This window comes from Lagopus leucura, unplaced genomic scaffold (genome assembly GCF_019238085.1).
Source record: "Lagopus leucura isolate 7727_CA_CO unplaced genomic scaffold, USGS_WTPT01 Super-Scaffold_100009, whole genome shotgun sequence".
Taxonomy (NCBI): Eukaryota; Metazoa; Chordata; class Aves; order Galliformes; family Phasianidae; genus Lagopus; species Lagopus leucura.
The window spans coordinates 3,916,168-3,935,436 of NW_024962266.1; the positions used below are offsets into that span (position 1 = coordinate 3,916,168).

Sequence of the window (19,269 nt, forward strand, 5' to 3'; positions counted from 1 at the left end):
CAGAGTAAGTTTTTGGCTTGACTTAATAATTTATCAAAGTAAATATTTTTTAGGAAGAAGGGGAGCTTAGTGCTTTGCTGTGACCAGCTGTAGTTAGAGGGTTTTGTGACCTGCTTTCCTGTGGTAGGAATTCTCAGTAATGACACAGTGTCCCCTGAGCCTATACTTCTCATAAGAAAAGCAAATGCGCACCGATGCGCTGCTCTAAAATTAATGTGGTAAGATTTATGCATGTGGCCAAACAAACAAACAAATTGCTTTGCAGCTACAGTTGTGATGAATCTGCATCCATCTTGCAAGGTTGACTGCGGAGTCCTAGTTTTCTCATTTGATCAGTTTTTCATCTCCAGAAACACTGGAGTAGATTTGCAGAGTATTATTTCTGACGTTTCTTTCCCAAGGAGTTTATACTGACCTGAGCCTGATATGGGACAGAAGAACCGAACTTGCTTTCTGTTTTAAGCTTCCCAGCTGCAAATTACGATTCCTGGGAGGATGGTTTTCTGCTGTTACTTACGATATCAGAATCAGATGCAGGCGTATTGCTGCTCCTTGTTCAAAATGTGTGCAGAAGTCTACCTAAATTGCAGTTCTGAAGATGGAATGTGCTGCAGAGGGGAGGAATCATAAGGTCCCTTCCTTCTGCAGAAAAGAGGGGGCTCCCTTCAGTGTTCACACAGCTGCTGAGGTTTCTGTTATCCTCTAAACTGCTCTTCAGAATAGTGCAGAGAATCAAATCTTCTATTGTAACTTTTGGAAATCCCTTCCAGAGCAGTGCTTGCCTTGGTGGTGAAGGGCACTGCTTGGAAGGCTATGGTGTAGTGAGCACATACAAGTATCTCAGCTGCGATTTCCAGGACTTATGTTTTACCCTGGAGAGTTCTAGGTTTGTCCGTTCAACCAAATGTGGATGTTGGATGTCTTTCAGTTGTTTTTTTTTTTACTGTCTTTGTGTTATGGTTTAAAGCTTAACTGCTTTATTGTGTTGCCTTTGCAATGGAGGTGGTTTCTGAGCCACAGAAGTACGGATTGTTTTCTTACTGCTTACCACAGCTCACTGTGGACAAGACAGAAACATTCTTCCATACTTACCAAGAAAGCTTGTCAGTTCCTTGCAGCAACAAGAAATGTCTTGACTGCAGAGATCTCGAATGGCAAGTAAAAGCAGCACGTGGTCTGTGGGCTCCTAACCTGAATGTGAGAGTTAGAAGCTGTTCAAGGGCAATAAATGAGTGCAGTATGAAGTCCTCATTGTCTGGTCTGGGATGTGTTATCGCTGCTGAATCACCTGACCCATTAGAGTAGTCAAAACAAATGGCAGCTGTGTCTATGATGTTGTATTTTGCCTTGCAACAAATGCACTTTCTCAGGAGTCTTACAGAATTCTGAGAGATCTGAGGTTGTGCAATGAAACAAGTGAGCCACATCATGAGAAGTGAGGTTTTTATTTAACTAAGCAGTACTACTGTGTGAAATACTTCCTTATAGCTGTCTCTTAGGATCTATATCCAGAAATAGGAAAACAGGTTATTGAAGTGTTCATCTGCTGACCATTCAGCTACTTCAGTGGTGTTGCTTGCAAAGACACTTTGGAAACATTTTTGCAAACTGTTTCAGCCTTTAACAGTTTAAACATTTTCAAGGTCTGTTTGGTTATATTTGAAGTGGCCCTGCAGGAATGGTGAAAGCTCTGTCCTTCTGGGACAGTGCTTCTCAATGTCTAGTGCAATACGCTTGAGGGATGCTGCTACAACCTCTTTGGGAAACTGCTGCAGAAAAGTGAGAGACAAAGCGCAAAAACATAATCATTTACACTGCTTAGAACATTCAGCCCCAGAATTACTGATAGTATTGTAAGCATTTGTAAGTAGAAGTTTGTTGTGAGATGTAAACCAACTTGATAAAGAGGTGTTACATTCTCCCTCCTTGTAATCATAAACTGGCAACGTAAGAGGAGTTCTTTCCTCTTATGGCATTTGTGCAGTCAGAAGCTTTGAGGTAAATTTGTAGTAATGTTTAGTTGACTTCATTCTGTAGTTTTAAATTAAGGGAGGCTGTCTTAGGTGTCTAATAAGATTTAATTTAAAGGCTGACTGCAAACTGATTTCACCAAGGGATTTCTGCAGAACACACCTTTCACTGACTGTGCTGAATAAACACATGCTGTTTTTGTAGCGGGCAGTAGATTCTTGTGGTAAAACAAGATCTCTTCCAAGCAGATGAAATCTGTAAGTTGAAGTAACTAAAGCTGACAGAAGTGTTCATTAAAGACCATTTCCCAGGTCATTTTCAGTTTTAAGACTTAACTGAACTGCTTTTCTAACTAGCTACCACAGAAAAAAGAGTAGACTATAGGTGGCTTGAATTTTAAGCATCTGCAATTGAAAAAGCATTTTGTAGAACACTCAATCAATGAGGTCTGTACAACGTCTGTAACAAACAAATACTCCTTACATGAAGTCCAATTTCAGAACTGCAATCTTAAATAACATCTGTTAATATTCTTGCAAGTCAGGAATGAAATATGCTGGAACTGATTCGTTTTTTTCCTCTTTCCCCCACCCTCAGCTAAATATTGTTGAAACTCACTGACTTCGATCCCTGTCCAAAAAGATGAACTACAACCCTTGAAGCCATATATGACCTATTAAAATATATAGGGAGTGTGCTTTGAAACCAAAATGCTCTTTTCTCTCCTCTGAATTACAAACGATGTTTTGTAGAGCTGTTGGTGTTGATTAATTTGGGTACAACAATAACGTTAAATTCTTGTTTTAGCTGTTACTGTTTCTTAGGCTAAGTGGGGCAAAGTTCTTTTAAAACATATGAAGTGCCAAAGAAATGTTTTGGTTGCATTTCAGACTCTGATAGCTTAAATGAGCATTTGGTTATGTCATACTTTGGAAGTATGTTGTTTTGGTGCATTATCTTGTATCGCATTTGTTGAAGGCTGGGGAATTATTTTCTAATGAACTTCTTAAATTACATATTAATCCCAGTGGAAGTCAGATATCCAGAAGGCAAAAACATTTAATATAGATAGAATTAGAGTAGTATACACATAGGGGAGGGGAAATATTTGTGTCATAAGAGCAATCCACTAGTTTTGGGTTCTCAGAGCTGATTCCTGATCTATGTCAGCAGGAAGCTATGTTGGTATGATAGAGGCTGACAGGTAGAAAACTTGTGTTACTCTTGTGAGACTTGGTTCTTCTCTAAACTAACACTTGTGAGTATCTCTTCAGACCTCATCACTCCTAATGGAAGCAGGGGAGAATCTCCACATGTAAAGTCCTGATTTTATTATCGGGACTTTTCCATTTTGCCATCTAAGTTTGAAGTATCAAAAGATGGTTTTAAGTAGGGTGAATGATTTGGTTGTCTTGAGTTTTTATCATCCACTTTATAGAACTGTTCTTTTTCTCTCTTTGTGTAAGTGTTGAGCAGAAGTTATGACCTGCAGATCTTAGGGAATTCCTACACCATTAAGAAATGTATGTTTAATTCACCACTTCATTTTGAAATAATTATTTGTAGCAAAATCTCCCTCTGTTGGAAAGCTAGCATGTCTTCAGTTTTTTAGGTAGCTTCTGGGCGTAAGTCTTAAACAGTAACGTGAAGTCAGATTTTCATTGTGAGTTATACCAACATTTTTAAATAAATTGTTAAATAACTGGTTAATTTTCACATTAAAGCAAGACAATGTCATTTCACATATTTACATTTAAGGGTTGAACTGGTCTGAAGAAGCATAAGCATTTTAAGTGATTAGCTTGTATCTTTTCATTTATCTGGACATCTTTCTTACCAACCTTAAAGGTTGTTTACACGAAGCATGTTGGGCTTGAACATAGATAAATATGCATCACAAATGTGAACATCTGTTTGTGTTGAATACATGTTTAAAAAACACTGTCTATTACAGTAGAAAAGGTTTCTTTAATTAAAAAAAAAAAAAAAAAAAGAAGGCAAGGGGCAACTCGGGAGAAAGGAAATAGTAGGCCTGCATTTTTCAGGGACAGATTGTGCAAAATAATGATTTGGAAGTAATATTTTATTTTTCTGTAACCCAAGCACCGATAAGTTTATACTTGATGGCTTGAGCACTGTGGGATTTTCCTCCTCAGTCTATAGGTCTGATCATCATTTGAACTGCTTTCAAGGAGTAGGAACCTCCCCGGTACTCAGCCCAAAATATTCCATCCTGGTATTTGCTCCTGTAGTGGCCTCCTCTGTACCACACCCCGTTGAGATTGGAGTGTGCGCACGCGTTGTACCACCAGCCTCCCTTGTGGAAATGAGCACAGTTTCCTGTGGAACAGAAAGAAGTAGGTAAAGTCACTGTTAGTAGAGAAGAAATGCAGGAGATCAGTAAAACACTCTCACGTTCTGGCTGTTTCTGGCTGTTTCTCAGAGGGGATTTTCAGCATCTTGTTGCAGTCATATCAGTTGCTGCTTCTACCTAAATTCTGCATTCTGTCTGGAGGGAGATAATTAACACGGTACTTAATGTGACTGCTGAAAACTAAGGAGATCAACTGTTCTCAGAATACTAGCAGTGCTTTTCAGTGAGCTAACGTTCAAAGAACTTGGGTTATGTGCTGTTTAGAAATACTTCTGTGGAAGTGATGTGAATTGATGCAGTCCCAAGCAGCACCTCGGGTCCACGTTCCACAGATCGCTGCTTGCTAATTGTGCATTTACTCTGTGAGGCTTCTATGAGTTTGCAGAGTTTGTGTAGCTTTTTGGTTATTGACAGCTGAGGAAAAAATAGAGACTAATTCTTAAGTGCAGTTCTATTATTACGCTTCTCTGCTTCTTCTCTTAGCCCTAAGGTTTTAGAGAAAAAAGAAACAACGCAGCCTTCTTTAAGGAGAATTAAATGATCTGCCCGTTTCTCAAGTATAGTCATGTAACTAAGAGCCTGTTCACAGCTGCAGTTCCTTTGGTGCTATTCAGAACCTTCTGTTCATGGAGGTTGTATTTATGTGGCCTTGCTATTCTGGGAGCTCACCTGGGAAGGTGTCCTGACTGCAAAGAATCACATGCGTGAGGTGAGGTTGTCATTGAGCTAAGTTACAAAGTCAGTGCAATTTTTCTTGATCTATTTTAAATATCTTTTAGTTGAGTTATTCTATCAGAACTTGCATCATTTTTCTTGTGTTTTTTTCTTTAAGGATATCACTGCTGGAATCTACTGTGTTTATTTTTCAAGTAGGTGGAGTTGCCTTACCTGAATACATATCTCTGTCTCTGTCCAGTGTTGTGAATTGCTTTCCGTTGTGCCATATCATGGAATCGCCTGCGTTTCCTTGGTATGTTCCTAAGCGTAGCCTGTAGAATTCATTTTCGGGCTCCAGACGGAAGCTGCTGTATTCTGCATAGACCTTCTTGTTGCTCCAGTCCTCTAATTCAATCAGTAGTCTGTAATTATCCTGATTGGTAAGCATGTAAATATTTTCTAGTCCCAGCCAGTACTCTCCATCAATGTTTCCAAATCCTTTCTGTACAAAAGATAAGAAGATGTTCACTCCAGTTTTTCTTGTTTGTCAGGCTTATATCAGCAGGAATTTTATAAACCAATGGAACTGGGGTACTGAACACCTTTTAAGCTTCAGGATGGCTACTCAACACATGCATTTAAATGCTTTGTTTGCTGCCCTTGGCCATTTATTTACTGCTAGCTATTTACGAACTGCTAGCAGAATGACATAGTAGAGATTCATTAAAGATGGCAGAGTTGTCAGTTGCACTAATGGAGCTGTGCAGGCACACAAAAATAGAATGGGGGGCATCCGTGCTGTCAGCAGTGCAGCCTGCAGTTTAAGTAAGCTGCATGCAGTAGTGTGCCTTCAAGTACTCGAGGTTTGGTAATAAGGATACTAAGAATACAATCTTCAGCCATTACAACTGAACATCTATTTAATTTGAATGGTGTATTGCTTGATTTCAGCTTCTCTCTTAACACATTGAAGCCTACTAAAATGAAAAATCACTTGGGAGCAAGCTTGATCAAGATTGGCCTTCTGTCAAATGCCAGTTATAGACTCATAATACACTTAATACACTCTTGTACACACATTATACTCTCTTAATACACACTTCCAATGTGTTATGTTAAAAATGCTTATGGCTACTTTGTAAGATGATATAACTAACTGCCTTATGATATTTCGAGGTATGTGGGAAAAGCCCACCCACCATTCTCAGAAATAAAGACTGAACAACTGTTAAAGAGTAATGATTGAATTCTACAAGTGTAGTGAGGAAAGAAAAAAAAAAAAAAAAAGAAAAAAAAAAGGTGAAAATGCTTCTAGTAATCTTGTCATTTCTTTGCATAGGCGATGCTTTTGGTCCAATTGAGTTAAATGTCTGTTTTCTCTTAAATATAATGAAAGCCACAACTGAAGGTCCGTTTGAAGTAAGCACACAGAAAAGAGCTGCCCTGCATCTATGAAGTTAGAGCATGATTGTTTAAAAACAAAACAAAAAAAAAAACAGATTTTCACATTTTCTGCTGAGGATATAATTATTTCAAAGCAGTATGGGTTTTTTTTGGCCCAGGTGTATTGCCTGATACCATAATATAGCATAATATATCATAATACGCATGGTATCACAGTAAGAACGTGTTTCCCTTCACAAGCCCTACATCTTGCAGAGATTTCTGATATAGTTCTAAAGGTGTGAGAATGATTTCTTCTAATTTATCACTCAGAACATTTTAAAGTTGAGGCCCTGATTCTACAACTCTTTTGGTATGCTTAAATGAATAATTTCACTGCCCGGAATTACTTATTCATAGAGGAGACAATTAAACTTTCTGAGTACTTACTGTAGTTTGTGTGTTAATGGAAAGCATGTGTTCAGTTAGGTCCTTGTAATTAATGACTTCCCAGTCACTGTCTAGAGTAACATCTCTTCACAAATGTTGTGTTGTGCATTACAAACAGACAGTTTCAAACTGTGAGTCAATACAAAGTTAAGCAATGCATTCAGTGAAATAAGACATTCCTACTGAAATGCATCCATCTCTGAGGAGAGCCCCTCCTGCTTCTGTGCAGTTAATTTCCTTTCTAGCTTAAGTGACACTATTTTTATCTCTTCAGTATTTACCACTCACGGGGATCATTTAGGATGAAGAATTGCATTGGGAATGTTAACACCTGGACTGCAGTAGATAACATAGATAACTCAGTGTCACACCAAAATGAAGGTGCTGATTTTCAGCATTCCAGAAGTTACCTTGTAACTGTCCCAGTTCCTGAAAAAGTTGACAGATCCATCTGTTCTCTTCTGAATAACTGCCCATCCTCCGGGATCTAAGCTGTTCTCACACCATAACTGCATTGGTTCGTTGCTGTTTTCGGGTTTGATCATATAAATGCCACTGTTGGAATACCCAGCATCTTTGGCATGTTGGCAGTCTTTGAACGGACCTTTATGGAGAGAAATTCTGTAAGAGTTCAAGGTTGGCTGTGCAGTGCACACTGTTCCAAAATGTTTGGTTTTGCAGTGAAAGACTTAGAGATAATGGAAAGTCAGAAATTCAGTCAAGGTAAAATTGCTATGAAAAACAGCATAAAAAGTTGCTTTGTATGTATGCATATAAAGTATAAAAATAAATGCATCACATTCTATTTTGAATAAAATAATAACTTTGCTGAACAGATAACACACTTCATTTAGCAGCATGTGATTTTTAACTGTCCTGACAAGGATTTATTCCCTGACTCGTGGTACTGAAGAAGTACGTTATAATTTGCATCAACTGTTTCCTCCTTTACCACTTATACCAAACTTAAATGGCAACTTATTTTGTAGCGTGCTCAATTGAAACTGGTCAGTTGAAAACAAAAGTGAAGAAAGCCAGACACGAAACACTCAAACCAAAACAAGGCCTCCCACACTTGAACGCGCAGTCTTAGAGAGCTACTTAGTGCCAGAACGTACAGATGTGGAATTTAGGGAAACGGAGTATCTTTACAGTGCATCACTTGTGTTTTTGTGTTCTTACCCCATCCAAGGAGCAGCCGGCTAAATAAATGTGAGTGGGAGTCTGTGTGAGTTTCATGTGCTGCCCATTTGTGCTACACGTGGAAGTGCTGCTCCGAGGGAGGAAATAGGCAAGTGGTGGCAGATAGCCTTTGAGCAGCTAATAGGGCACACGTGTGTTTTCAGGTTCATGATTCTAAAAAGTACTATTGACAGGGCTGCTTGGAAGCTCTATTTTGGGGCATAGGAATATAGACTTTACAAACACTACTTACAGAAGTGCATGCAGTAATAAGCATGGACCTTACATAACTCTAATCTTTGCTTTGTTTGCCTTTCATTTTTGGTAATATTTTAATTATGTCTGTTCATGTATCGTTACTTCAGTCAACTTGATTAGAGACCAGCTATTTAGTAAAGCAAAGCAGGCTGTGCTCTGATGGCTAGTAAGTGGAGGATGCTTTAAAGGCATTGAAAAGCTCAAACTCAGTAAATCTGGAAATAAATGACCTACTGCTTTCCATTTCTTTTTTTTTTTTTTTTTTTCTCAAATCTGTTTGGAAGATCAGAAAAAATTCTCATCAGTCACAGAAGAGGCTAATGTGAAAAGAGGCACGAAAGATTGCTGTTGAGGTTCCTTAATTAAAAGCAGAGGTTGAGTGAAAGTGACATGCAGACGAAGTTTCCAAGGCAAAAGCAAATTGAAAAGATTTTTTTTTTTTAAATATATTCTTTAGTTATTACTTGCCTGTTACCTAAGTCCATAATTAGCAAGAAATCTGTAGAACATTTCATATTAATTAGCACGCAGAAGGTTTGTGTATCTGGAGAAGGTGACTTGCAGCTTCTGGTTGCAGCAGTGCCTGCCCACACTGAGCTGTACTGCTGTGCACACTATGTGGTCAATATCTGATGTTTTGTCATTCTTTTAGTGCTTGTATTATTATGTCATTACACATATTATGTTTAGGAAAGAAACACAGTAGCTTTGCTATGAGTGTTTTTTCCCTTGTTCACAGTTAAAATTTCCATGTAGATAGTGTACATTGCAACTTCTTCATGCATCTCCTAGGCTAGGTTCGATGTTGTTTCCTTCCCTTGAACTGCCTGGAGTAAAATTGGGCTCTGTGTAACTGAACACAGAGGTCACTCTACAAGTATTCTTGTGAAGCAGTTACTGCATTAGAAGAAGTGTAAACAGAAGTAGGTTTTTAATAATATTAAACATTGAAAATAGCTCAATTAGACCTGCCATGTATTATTTCCTTTAATTTCCTCTTGAGGAGAAATGAGGGGTCCATTTTTGCATGAGCGAACTGTGCAGATGTTTGGAGTGATTTTAAGGGATTTAGCTTTCATGGCAGACAAATTGTACTAGCCAAAGCCATTGAACTTCAACTGGCATTAAGACCATAGGATGTAATTTATCTGCTTTTTGATGCTCAGATTTGTCTGTGTCCATACTGTGAATTAGTCTTGTAGTAGAGTTGACAAACTTATGCTTTTAGCATTAGGAAAAGTATCAAATCCCATGACTTCAGGTGCATAGTCTCAATTTTTTCTTTCTTTCTTTTTTTTTTTTTTTTTTTTTTTTTAGGAGTAAAACTTGTTACATCCAATTTGATTTTAAATTCCTGATCTAAGAAGAGATCCATTCCTTGTTCAGTGCAAATGCTGAGATTCTGAAATAGTGAAAGATTCTCCACGGTGTTTACCATAGTGTTGGTATGGGTGCAGGGTTTCTTAATCAAAAAAAGCTGTACCTTTGAAATCCTGTTGCTTTTAAGTTTAGTTAAAAATGTATTACCTGTGTAAGGAATAGAAATCTATGATTATGTGATACGTATGGGCAGGAAAGGAGCTCTGGAGATCATCTAATCCAACTCCTCTGTGTGTTCTGTAACAGTCTCTGTTTACTAAGCTGTTGGGGCAAACTGACACAACTTCAGCTTCACACAGAGGACTACGATCAGTAGTAAAGGAAAATCCCAAAATAAAGCAGGGTATATACTTAAGTTACATTATTAACTGGGATGTATTAGCAGTAAAGTGGGTTGTGCATGTGGAATTTTCAAGTACCTGTTCAATTTGTAGCTGCTTTTGTGCTTTAACACAAATGCAGGATGATTTGGGGATGTTGGCTGTTATCACAAGCACTGAGATAACTGTGACAACTGAAATTCGTGGAAAATTCTTCCTCAATTTCTAGAGCAATGTTAATGCAAATTGAAGAACTGTTCTGAAAGTAAGCTGGGCCTGCTGTTCCCCCAGAGTTTCTGAGTTTTGCTCCCCGCTAGCAATTGAAAATGCACATTTGACATTTTCATAACTTGTTGCGTGCAGCTGTTTCTTTGAATAAGTTAATCTTCCTAATATTTTGTGCTTTGTGCTTCTTTGTAAAAATGGATTTAAATTGTGGACTTCTAGGAATTAATGGGTCAATGAAAACTAGTAGATAATTTAATTTGCCTCGTTTCACATGTACAGCAGGTATGTAATGAGAGAAAATGATACATCTAAAAAACATGTAACCTTGAAGCATAGGTTTTCTGGGAAACAGGAAATGGCTGTTTTTTGGAATTATACTTCTGCTGTGTGACTGGATGTTAATGCTTTTATATTAGCTGTTCCCTTTGTGTCATGATGTGTGACTTAAATTCTCGTGGCATCTGGCATTTGAGTTGGGCTCATGCCTGAACGTTCTACAGATCTGAATAGAAGTAGTCATTCTTTACATCAGCAGCTAGTTGTTTGTGTTGCTGTGGGATAATCACAAATAAATGCCTTCAACTTAAGAACCAAGCTGAATTTCCAACTGTAACTAAAGGCAACTTAGGGGTGAATAGAAGGCTAACTATTCCTGCTGTGCAAGCTAAAGAAGCCGAAAGCAAGAGTTAACGTGGATGTCTATGAAAAACATGAGTTGTGTTTTCTGAATCCTTTAATTTTTTTTACTGTAATTCTGAAAAAGATTTAATAGAGTTTTAATTGAATTCAGGGCGTCTCAGTAGTAGTTAATTTTCTTGTCAGTAGTTCTGTTTGTATTGAAAAATGTATTTATGTAATAGTCTAAGGAATGTAACATGAAGATGTGATAAAGTCCCCTGCATATATTTTCATAATATTTGTGATTTTACTTGACATCCTACTAACATCAGATTGTTGTGAACCTAGTTACTCACTTACAATTTTCAAAGTTGAGTGCATCTGATTAGACCCAGCCTTCCTTTATTTGCCCTCTCAAACTTGTTTCACTCTCAAGTATTTCATCCACAGCTTTAGTCGTTGTGCGGTGCTCATCTTACAGCAGATCAGAACTTAAGGGCTAAAATTCTTCCAACAGGAATAACTTCAGGCAAGTTCTGTACGTATAGTTCTAAAGGACATCTACTTAAAATTATTTTCTTTACTTAGGGTGAATTAGCTTGTCTCGTGTTCCCTGTTACTAGTTAGTGTAACATGTAGTCATTAAGAATCTTCAGAGAAAGAGCAATAGATACTAGAAAGCATATGCTGAAAATGAATTTTCACTCCCATAAGTAAAACCCAGCTGGAGGTGCCAGTCCCTGCACTTTGTGACTCAAAGGTGTTATTTCACGGATTGCAATTTTAAGCCATAGTTGCAGAAGATGCATTTTTTGAAACAGCCAATGTTCAGAAATTCAATCTGGAAGAAGGGTTAGTATAGAAGGTACCTCTAATTCGTCATTTTAGTCTTATAATCAGGACAGTTTCCTTCTGAGGAATTAGACAAATAGCAATAGTTCACTCACCTTCGTTAATTAAAGCCAGTGGTGGTACTCTGAAGGGACTCTTTGTAGGAGAAGTAGCCGGATCAGGTGGCGGCCTTACATCCCTGTCTCTGGGGTACCCTGGGTCTCTCTGTATCTCATTGCCTCCCAGGAGAACAGGAGTGTATGGCTGACTGTTGGGAATGTGCTGCGGCACTACTTGGACGAGCGGTGGGGACCCATGGGTGTCCTGTCGTGAGAAGATTCTCAAGCACTGCTCTTCCAACAGGGAGATGATCACAGACTGGTTATTTACAAGGTCAGTCAGTGCTGCATATTTTACTTCAAGCTCCTTGTATTTTGTTGCCATCTTCAACATTTCTGTTGTTACGTTGAGGACTTTATTTTCCAATTGGGAAAGTTCAAGTGAGTTATCGCGCTTTCGGATTATCTCATGCAAGAGTTGCATGTAGAGTTGAGTGACCCGAGAGTTCATGTTGCGGCTTTCTTTCCTCAGCAACTTTACTTCGTTCACAATGTTTCCATCCACGTCTACCACCAACTGCAAGATGTCAATCTCGCGTTTTTGCTTGGACAGCACATCCTTCAAGTTCTCTATGTCCATTCTTGTGACTTCATCTTTTCTGTTACCAGTACCTGGTTCATTATTCACACAGATTGGCCCTGTTATTTTTTGTTCTGGGACCAAGAAGGTGTAACCACATTTCTTCCCTTCCTCTCCACCATCTGTGGAACGAGGATGCCTCCGTTGGGATGTTTTATTGAGGGTTGATGGTTCTGTACAGCGCCCGATGGACAACAGTAGGAACAACAGCATACCCAAAGTCCATTTCAGTATCTTCATTTTGGAGGAAGTGTGATGACTTAGAAGAGACTGTTGAACAGATAGCACATAATTAATTAGAGCCATAAGTAAGGCTCTAATGCTTAAACTAACTAAACTGATGGGTTTTGTTGTGCCTGTGTGCCTGTAGACAAGCGTTTGGAGTCTTTTGGTTGCAGTTAGATTCTGTTAGGTTAGTTTCAAAGCATATAGTCGCCTACTCACTGTAAGTAAAGCACAAATTTATTGATCGTACCAAGTTGCCTGCGGTATATTTGCATGGAAGGGAAGCTGGGAGGCAGTGGTTTTAATTTTTCCAAAACTAGTTGAAAAGATTTGAATTTGGATCACACAAACCTTTCTGCCACTTTCTTGGGTTTACATTAGTATCTATTAGTGTCTATAGATACCTCCTGTTAAATAGTATATGCATACGTATCCATTCATATGCCCATGCATTTTTCAAGTTTGTAGACACATAGACATGGTAGACTTGAAAAATACATTTATGCATCCACTTTGGGCAACGGTGTTAGGTAGGATATGAGTCAAACAATTGTCTTAATGTTGATGAGAATTACATATTTAATTAATTTCAAATCTGTGAAGAAAGCCTATCATGTGATGTGATCTGAACTTGTATATCTCTGCTTTACTGACTTTACTGTTAACTCACTACTGTCACATATATCTTTGGGGATGTATTTATTCCAGTAACATTAAAGTGTCAGGTAGTTTGCCAATTTAAATACCATACTGAACTGTGTCATTCATATATTAAGAAAATAATCTGTTCTTTTTAATTCTGTGTAAATAACTACAGTGCTGTGATGAAAATACAGGAATACTTGTAGAAATACATATTTTGTTTACTTTGTTTTTAAATATTTGAGATAATTAACAAAGGTAGCACAAAAGTCAGGAGAAAACCTCATTTCTCATGTTTAATTTGACTTGTCAAGCAGATTGCTATTCTCTCTCATCTCAGCTGCTGACCTGGCTTTCGTTTGCAGTCTACTGTGAGCAGCTGTACAAGGCCTTGTGCAGTGGCCTTTGCATGGTTACAGGCTGGAGTCAAGTAAACCCAGAGAAAGTTAGTAATTTTCATGCGGTTCCTGCCAAACTCAGATGTAAGTGCATTTGGCAGTCCTGCAGCAGTTTCCCTGAAGGCAAAGCAGGCTAATACTGCTTCCTTTACCTTCAGCTTTACAAGTGATGACTTTTATACCAGGTCACTTCTCCCTGTTCTCTTACTGACTTTAATATTATTGCTGCACACTCCATCTTTGCAGCTTCAGAGTAAGTGCATCAAGTTTTTATTTTTTGATTTAACTGTGAGCAGTGAATGCAAACTTCAGAACATGCTCTGTGCAATCGGGAATTACATCTAGGATCCTCAATCAAATGGTCCACAGTTGCATTACAAGTTCTGCTCTGAGGGGGAAGAAAGCATTTGCCTTTAACACACTGTGGAGTAAGAAATGAGAGAACGCTTAAAATCTTGAGAATTTTGTAATTAGAGAGTTTATAATTAGATCTTTTCTATATATTTCACTCTTATTTTGATTATGAACTACTGGTAAATATGTACATATATTTCGAAAACAGAACTCAGTTTATAGTTTTAGTGTGTCTGTGCTGAAGGCATACGTTCTGTTAAAAATATATAGGGGAAAGTATAGTTTTTCTCTGGGACTAATTGTGTATTTTCCTTTGTCAAATTCAGGCTTCAGTAATGACTCAAGTGGTGCTCGGAGTTTGAAGTTCATTAGTTTAAATTTTCACATGAATCGTGATGATGATGTGGGAAACAAAACTGTGTGTGGTGTTGAACTGGAGAAGGATGAGCTAAATTAATAGTCTGAAGTTGGAAACCTCTGTTGTGTCCCTTGAATTGTTTTTCAGTTGTTCTTCAGTATTTTCAGTTGAAGGAAAAGTGACTTTATGGTGCACTGTATGAAACTGTAATTAAATTTCAGAATATTACTTTTTTTTTTTAATAGCAGCTACTTCATAGCCCAACAAGGTGAAGAACATCTTAGTCCCTGGCAGTTATTTGAAGACCTGTACAGTTACTTAAGTAATCAGTGGCTGGGAGAGGAAAAGCAATACGTTTTTTCCCCTGAAGCACATAAAATGAATATTTGAAAAAAATAAAACATTTTGCAGTGCAAACCCCTATTTGACCAAGTAGTCTGTAGCAGCTTGCTTTCCACTATCTTTTAATCATTATGTTCATTTTGAACATTTATGCTTGTGTGTTTAATAAAGTTTGAAGTTCTTTGTCAACATGTGTGCTGTTGGACTATAAAATGAATGAAATGGTCTATGTAGCATAACCAAATGAAACAGCTGCACAACATTATGCCCTAGAACTTTTAAATAATTGAAACATCTTGTATTAAACTCACTCATTCTCATACGCAAAGGTGAGTTTCTTCTGAGAATCTACCTGGTAGATAATGTGTACTTCCACAGAAAACTTGATGGTGGAAAAAATGAAACATTTTAAGATGTTGTTTGGGGTGCTAAAGCAACTTAATGCTGAGCTTGTCATGCAAGAGCTGGTTCTGCGTAACGTATTTACCTGGAGCTTTTATCATCTTAGAAGGAAAAGAAAGCACTGTTTCAAAAATTTCCTGATGGTCTGGGCAGGCAGCTTAAAAAAAAAACAACAACAACAACAAAAAAAACAAGCTGCTTATCCAAAATATCCCAGAGCGATAGCCTAATATGTAAGACTTTAAAATGACTAATACTGGAGATGGGAAATGGTTTAGGAGTACTTTGTTTTAACTACTTGCACTTTAAACCTTGTTCTTTATCAAGCTGCTACGTGTGTAATGTTCAGCAGGATGTAGAATTTGGAGACCCACAGCAGAAATTAGGAAATCTGTTCTTTCAGAGCTGATGAAAGTCACCTCTCCCTGGGCAGTTTAGGTTGTGATGACTGACTGTAATGGAAATGCTGCAGGTAAACGTGAATATAGGCTTCCCTTTGTATGGAAAGCACGGTGTCAGTATCTGTCTTTACCCAGAATATTTATCAAAAGGATTTGGTCGGATGATAAATACTAACCAGGGCCTTTTATATAAGCCTCCATTTATAAACACGTACAACAGGAAGTTGTACATGTTTATAAAAAACAGCTGAGTTTTTTGTTTGCTTTTGAGCAAGTAAATGATATGGTGAGAGTAATGTTCCTATGAGAATGATTAAATCTGAAAGCTTTATTGCTGATATTTCTCATAGACGTACATTTTCTCTTAAACATCCTCTAAGCAGTTAAAATTATTAAAGCCATCTATATTCCCCTACCCCCACACAGATAAGCACAGTGTTTTTAGCTCAAGTCTGTGTCCATAGCATTAGAAGTCATACTGCTGTGGGGAAAACACTGCGGGGAAAAAAAGTTCACATGGATTCCTGATGCATCTGTGTACATCTGTAAATTACTTTCCCCTGTATAAACAAGTGCTTTTCCAGTAAGTGTTCGGTGGAATAACAGGATTGCTTTCAATTGTTTTGACTGGAGTCCAGAAATAATAAGTTCTTGGGTTTTGTTTGTCGGATAGATGATGAATTGACTGGCAGAATTCTACTTCTGAGCTTACCAGGAGTCTGATTCCTTTTAGGAAAGGCAATAAAAATATTCAGGTATTTTTTTGAAGTACTCACTATAAATCTATCACTTCAAGAAATGATAGGTTCTTAGAAATTCTCTGCAGGAGAGATTTGTAGACCATGTCATACTACATATTCTGAAAACCAGCAACAAGTGTGTGTTTTACTGCAACTTAATGAGGATTCGTTTACATTTGTTTGCACCCGTGGTGTTTTGATGGAGCATCTTAACAAGCAGCCCCAGTAGACTGGTGCGTTCTGTTGTGTTATTTGGGGGCCTCCAGGAGTCTAAAGCTGTCAGGCATCTAGCAATTGTTTGCTCTGGGAAGTTCTGCTTCATTCATCACTGTGTAAATTTCAAGGACCAGACTAATAGGACATGTTATGAGCAGCCAATTAAGCCCAGTAAAACAATAATTAAAACCTGATAATAGCCTGCAGTTATTGGCAGAAGTTTGCATGGCATGTTTTTCCATCACATTTCAAATCATTCTTGTGGCAACACCGTAATATTAATAGCCCATTATTTGTTTAAAATAAGCTTTTCAAAACTTGAACTCCAAAGCTGGAAGACAGCAAAGGAGCAGGAGTTAAAACCTCGCATGTAACCATTTTACTGCTGTAAAATTATTGACTCAGCTGTTTTCATTTGGGAAAGATTTAGGAATTGTTCTAAGCAGTGCAAATCAAAAGCTTGGGGAGTAATGAATGGATGTCCAAAGCATGTAATGTAGGCTTCAGATGGGTTTTTGTTGTTGCTGTTGTGACTTAAGTTGTTCCTGTTAGCATGTAGGAAGCACAAAAGGATAGTTCAAAAAAAAAAAGAAAAGAAAAGAAAAAAAAAGGCTCAAGAGCTTGGAAAGGCTCCATCTTTCTGTTTGTCAAGGTTGCCTCAGACTTCTTCATTCCATAGCTACTAAATTTTCATTAAGTTTGCTGCTGTAACTCTTCTTTCAGAGTTCACCCTTCGCCCTCTTGCTGTGCCGGACGTTTCTGAGGGCTTGTTAATGCAAATGTGAAACTTAAATTCTTTCCTATTGTTCTGGATTATTTGCCATATTCTCATTTCAAAGTCAGCATAAAGGAAGGCAAAAGTAGCAACTTGTTTTAACAACTTCTTTGTTTATTTCTCCCTGTACTTTTGTTTTCTGTTTGTAAAGCAGCGTTCTTGTTTTAATCACTGCTTTGTAACTTCATCTTTTCCCCCTCCCACCCCCTCGAGAACTGTAACAAACCCCTCTGTTTTCCAAGACAAACTGTTGCCTTGTCAGTTGCGTTTCATTTTTATGAAACTGTTTGAAAACAAGCTGCTGCTACATTCCAATACGATTAATTTTCTTTTCCCTCTTTACACCCTCTGTAGAAGGAAGAGCCTAGTGCCCATTACAGCAATTCCTTTGGATTTTCGGCTCCACAACTGCAGTGCTGCAAACTTAATTTTGTTCAGAACCAGTGAATGACTCTGGTTTCTTGACCAGTCGTACAAATCGTGCTGCTTCCACTACTCAGAAGCAGCGTAAATAAAGCTGTAGTTGGAAAGGCACACAATGATTGTACTTAGTGATGTGCATTGGTTTACTTAGGATTTCTTACAGTAGTGTTATTGAGGTATCCATTTTCTAGTAATGCTAGGTCTGAGCTGTAACACTGGGCGAAATCCAGTTCCCTGAGGTCAATGGCAATTTTGGCTTTTGCTTTCTGGTGGGATCTGATTTTCACATGAATCCGTTCACAGTATCCAACTGTATGCGTAACAAAGAATCTGGTAGTACTGATTTCTCAGTAACTTTCCATAACATAAAACTTACAGGAGATTTACAGCAGAGCAACTGAAACTTGTTCATCCTTGCAACTGGAATGAGTTAGTCCCTGCTCTTAGGCAGAGTGCTTTTTAATTCCTTCCAAGTTTCTACCAAACGCCACGAAAACGAGGTCTATATTTTACTTGTCAAACTGCACTCAGGCTGAGAGGTTCGTTTGTTCATAATTGCCTGTGGATGATGGATGCATGCAGAATTTGCATATAGCTCAAAATTAGACTTGCAAGAAAGAATAATGTGAAAACTTACCAAGAGAAAAGAATGTTGCAGCTGGTTTGCTTCTGTTGTAGGTGGACGATCCGGAGGCCAAGTTGCCTTTTCTTTCTGTGTTTTCTAATGTTGCAGATTGTTAAGCTGCAGTTGTCGTTGAAAACTGCTTTTGTCTTTCTCTGTTAGCTCCAGGCTGCGCTGGGGAGTTGGGTTTCTCCATGCGATAAGCAAACTACTTAAATCATTTAAATATAATTGAAGAAAAAGTTCCAGTATGTTTTATTCCGGAGGGAGGGAAAAAAAGCAATGTGTTTTTTTTTTTGGTTTTTTTTTTTTTGAAGCTGCGGTGTTGTACTCTCCCATGCAGAAGTGCACTAACCAGCTACAGCTGACCCAGATTCCATATACATCACATTTGGACAGTTTTTTTTAAACAAACACACCAGCCTCAGCCGTTCAGCCCACCTATGATGTCACCGCCAACACGAAGAGCAGCAGAAACTCCTCCTTCGGATTTCCTATCCATACCCTCCAGAAAAGCGGGGGCAGGGAGGCCGAGGAGTCAGGAACAAGGAAAGATTGTTTGCCAGCTGAGGGGAGGGTACCATATGGCAACAGACTGTGCAAGAGTTCAGCAGGCAATTACAAATCAAACATTTTTACTACGCTGCCTAAAGATGCCTTTCAAGTTGTTACAGTGCTGGGCTTCATTTAGAAGAAAGATTCTTTCAGGCTGATAAAACTCCATTTGTGTTGCTGGGAATAAAAGGGGCAGCCTGGCTGGATACAACAGGGAAAAATGAACCATTTATAGTCGAGAAGAGTGTTAATAGAATGTCACATTCAATTCCTGACGTTCCCTTAATAAGAAACAGTTGCAGTTGGTAAATGCGTCAAGGCTCTGATGCATGTGGGAGATGTTAGAGCTGGCTGTGATAGTTTGGAGTTGATATCAGAGTGTTTGATAACATCTGATTAGGGTTAGAAGTAGAAAAAAAGAACGCAGCCAGTGAGGAATGCAGGATGCAGCTCTGTGGAGTAAGG

The 19,269-nt window shown here is 38.3% G+C and overlaps 2 protein-coding genes across 7 annotated transcripts in view; one reads left to right on the top strand and one right to left on the bottom strand.

Moving 5' to 3' along the window:
* Nucleotides 1–19,269, top strand: part of RALGPS2 (Ral GEF with PH domain and SH3 binding motif 2) — a 109,509-nt gene that overhangs the window by 56,818 nt on the left and 33,422 nt on the right. The window lies entirely within an intron of this gene.
* Nucleotides 1,442–18,632, bottom strand: ANGPTL1 (angiopoietin like 1). Its single transcript, XM_042874199.1, has 5 exons — nucleotides 18,265–18,632; nucleotides 11,769–12,621; nucleotides 7,246–7,439; nucleotides 5,234–5,504; nucleotides 1,442–4,311 (listed from the first exon to the last, which is right to left on the bottom strand). The coding sequence occupies exons 2-5, from the start codon at nucleotides 12,589–12,591 to the stop codon at nucleotides 4,124–4,126; spliced, it is 1,476 nt and encodes a 491-aa protein (XP_042730133.1). The 5' UTR covers nucleotides 12,592–12,621; nucleotides 18,265–18,632; the 3' UTR covers nucleotides 1,442–4,123.

Excerpts from the sequence above, each read along its gene's own strand:
- ANGPTL1 (XM_042874199.1), bottom strand. The coding sequence starts at position 12,591 with ATGAAGATACTGAAATGGACTTTGGGTATGCTGTTGTTCCTACTGTTG. Across the intron at positions 5,505-7,245 it reads GGAACTGGGACAGTTACAAG|AAAGGATTTGGAAACATTGA; the intron begins GTAACTTCTGGA and ends TCTTTTGTACAG. Across the intron at positions 4,312-5,233 it reads AGACAGAGATATGTATTCAG|GAAACTGTGCTCATTTCCAC; the intron begins GTAAGGCAACTC and ends TCTGTTCCACAG.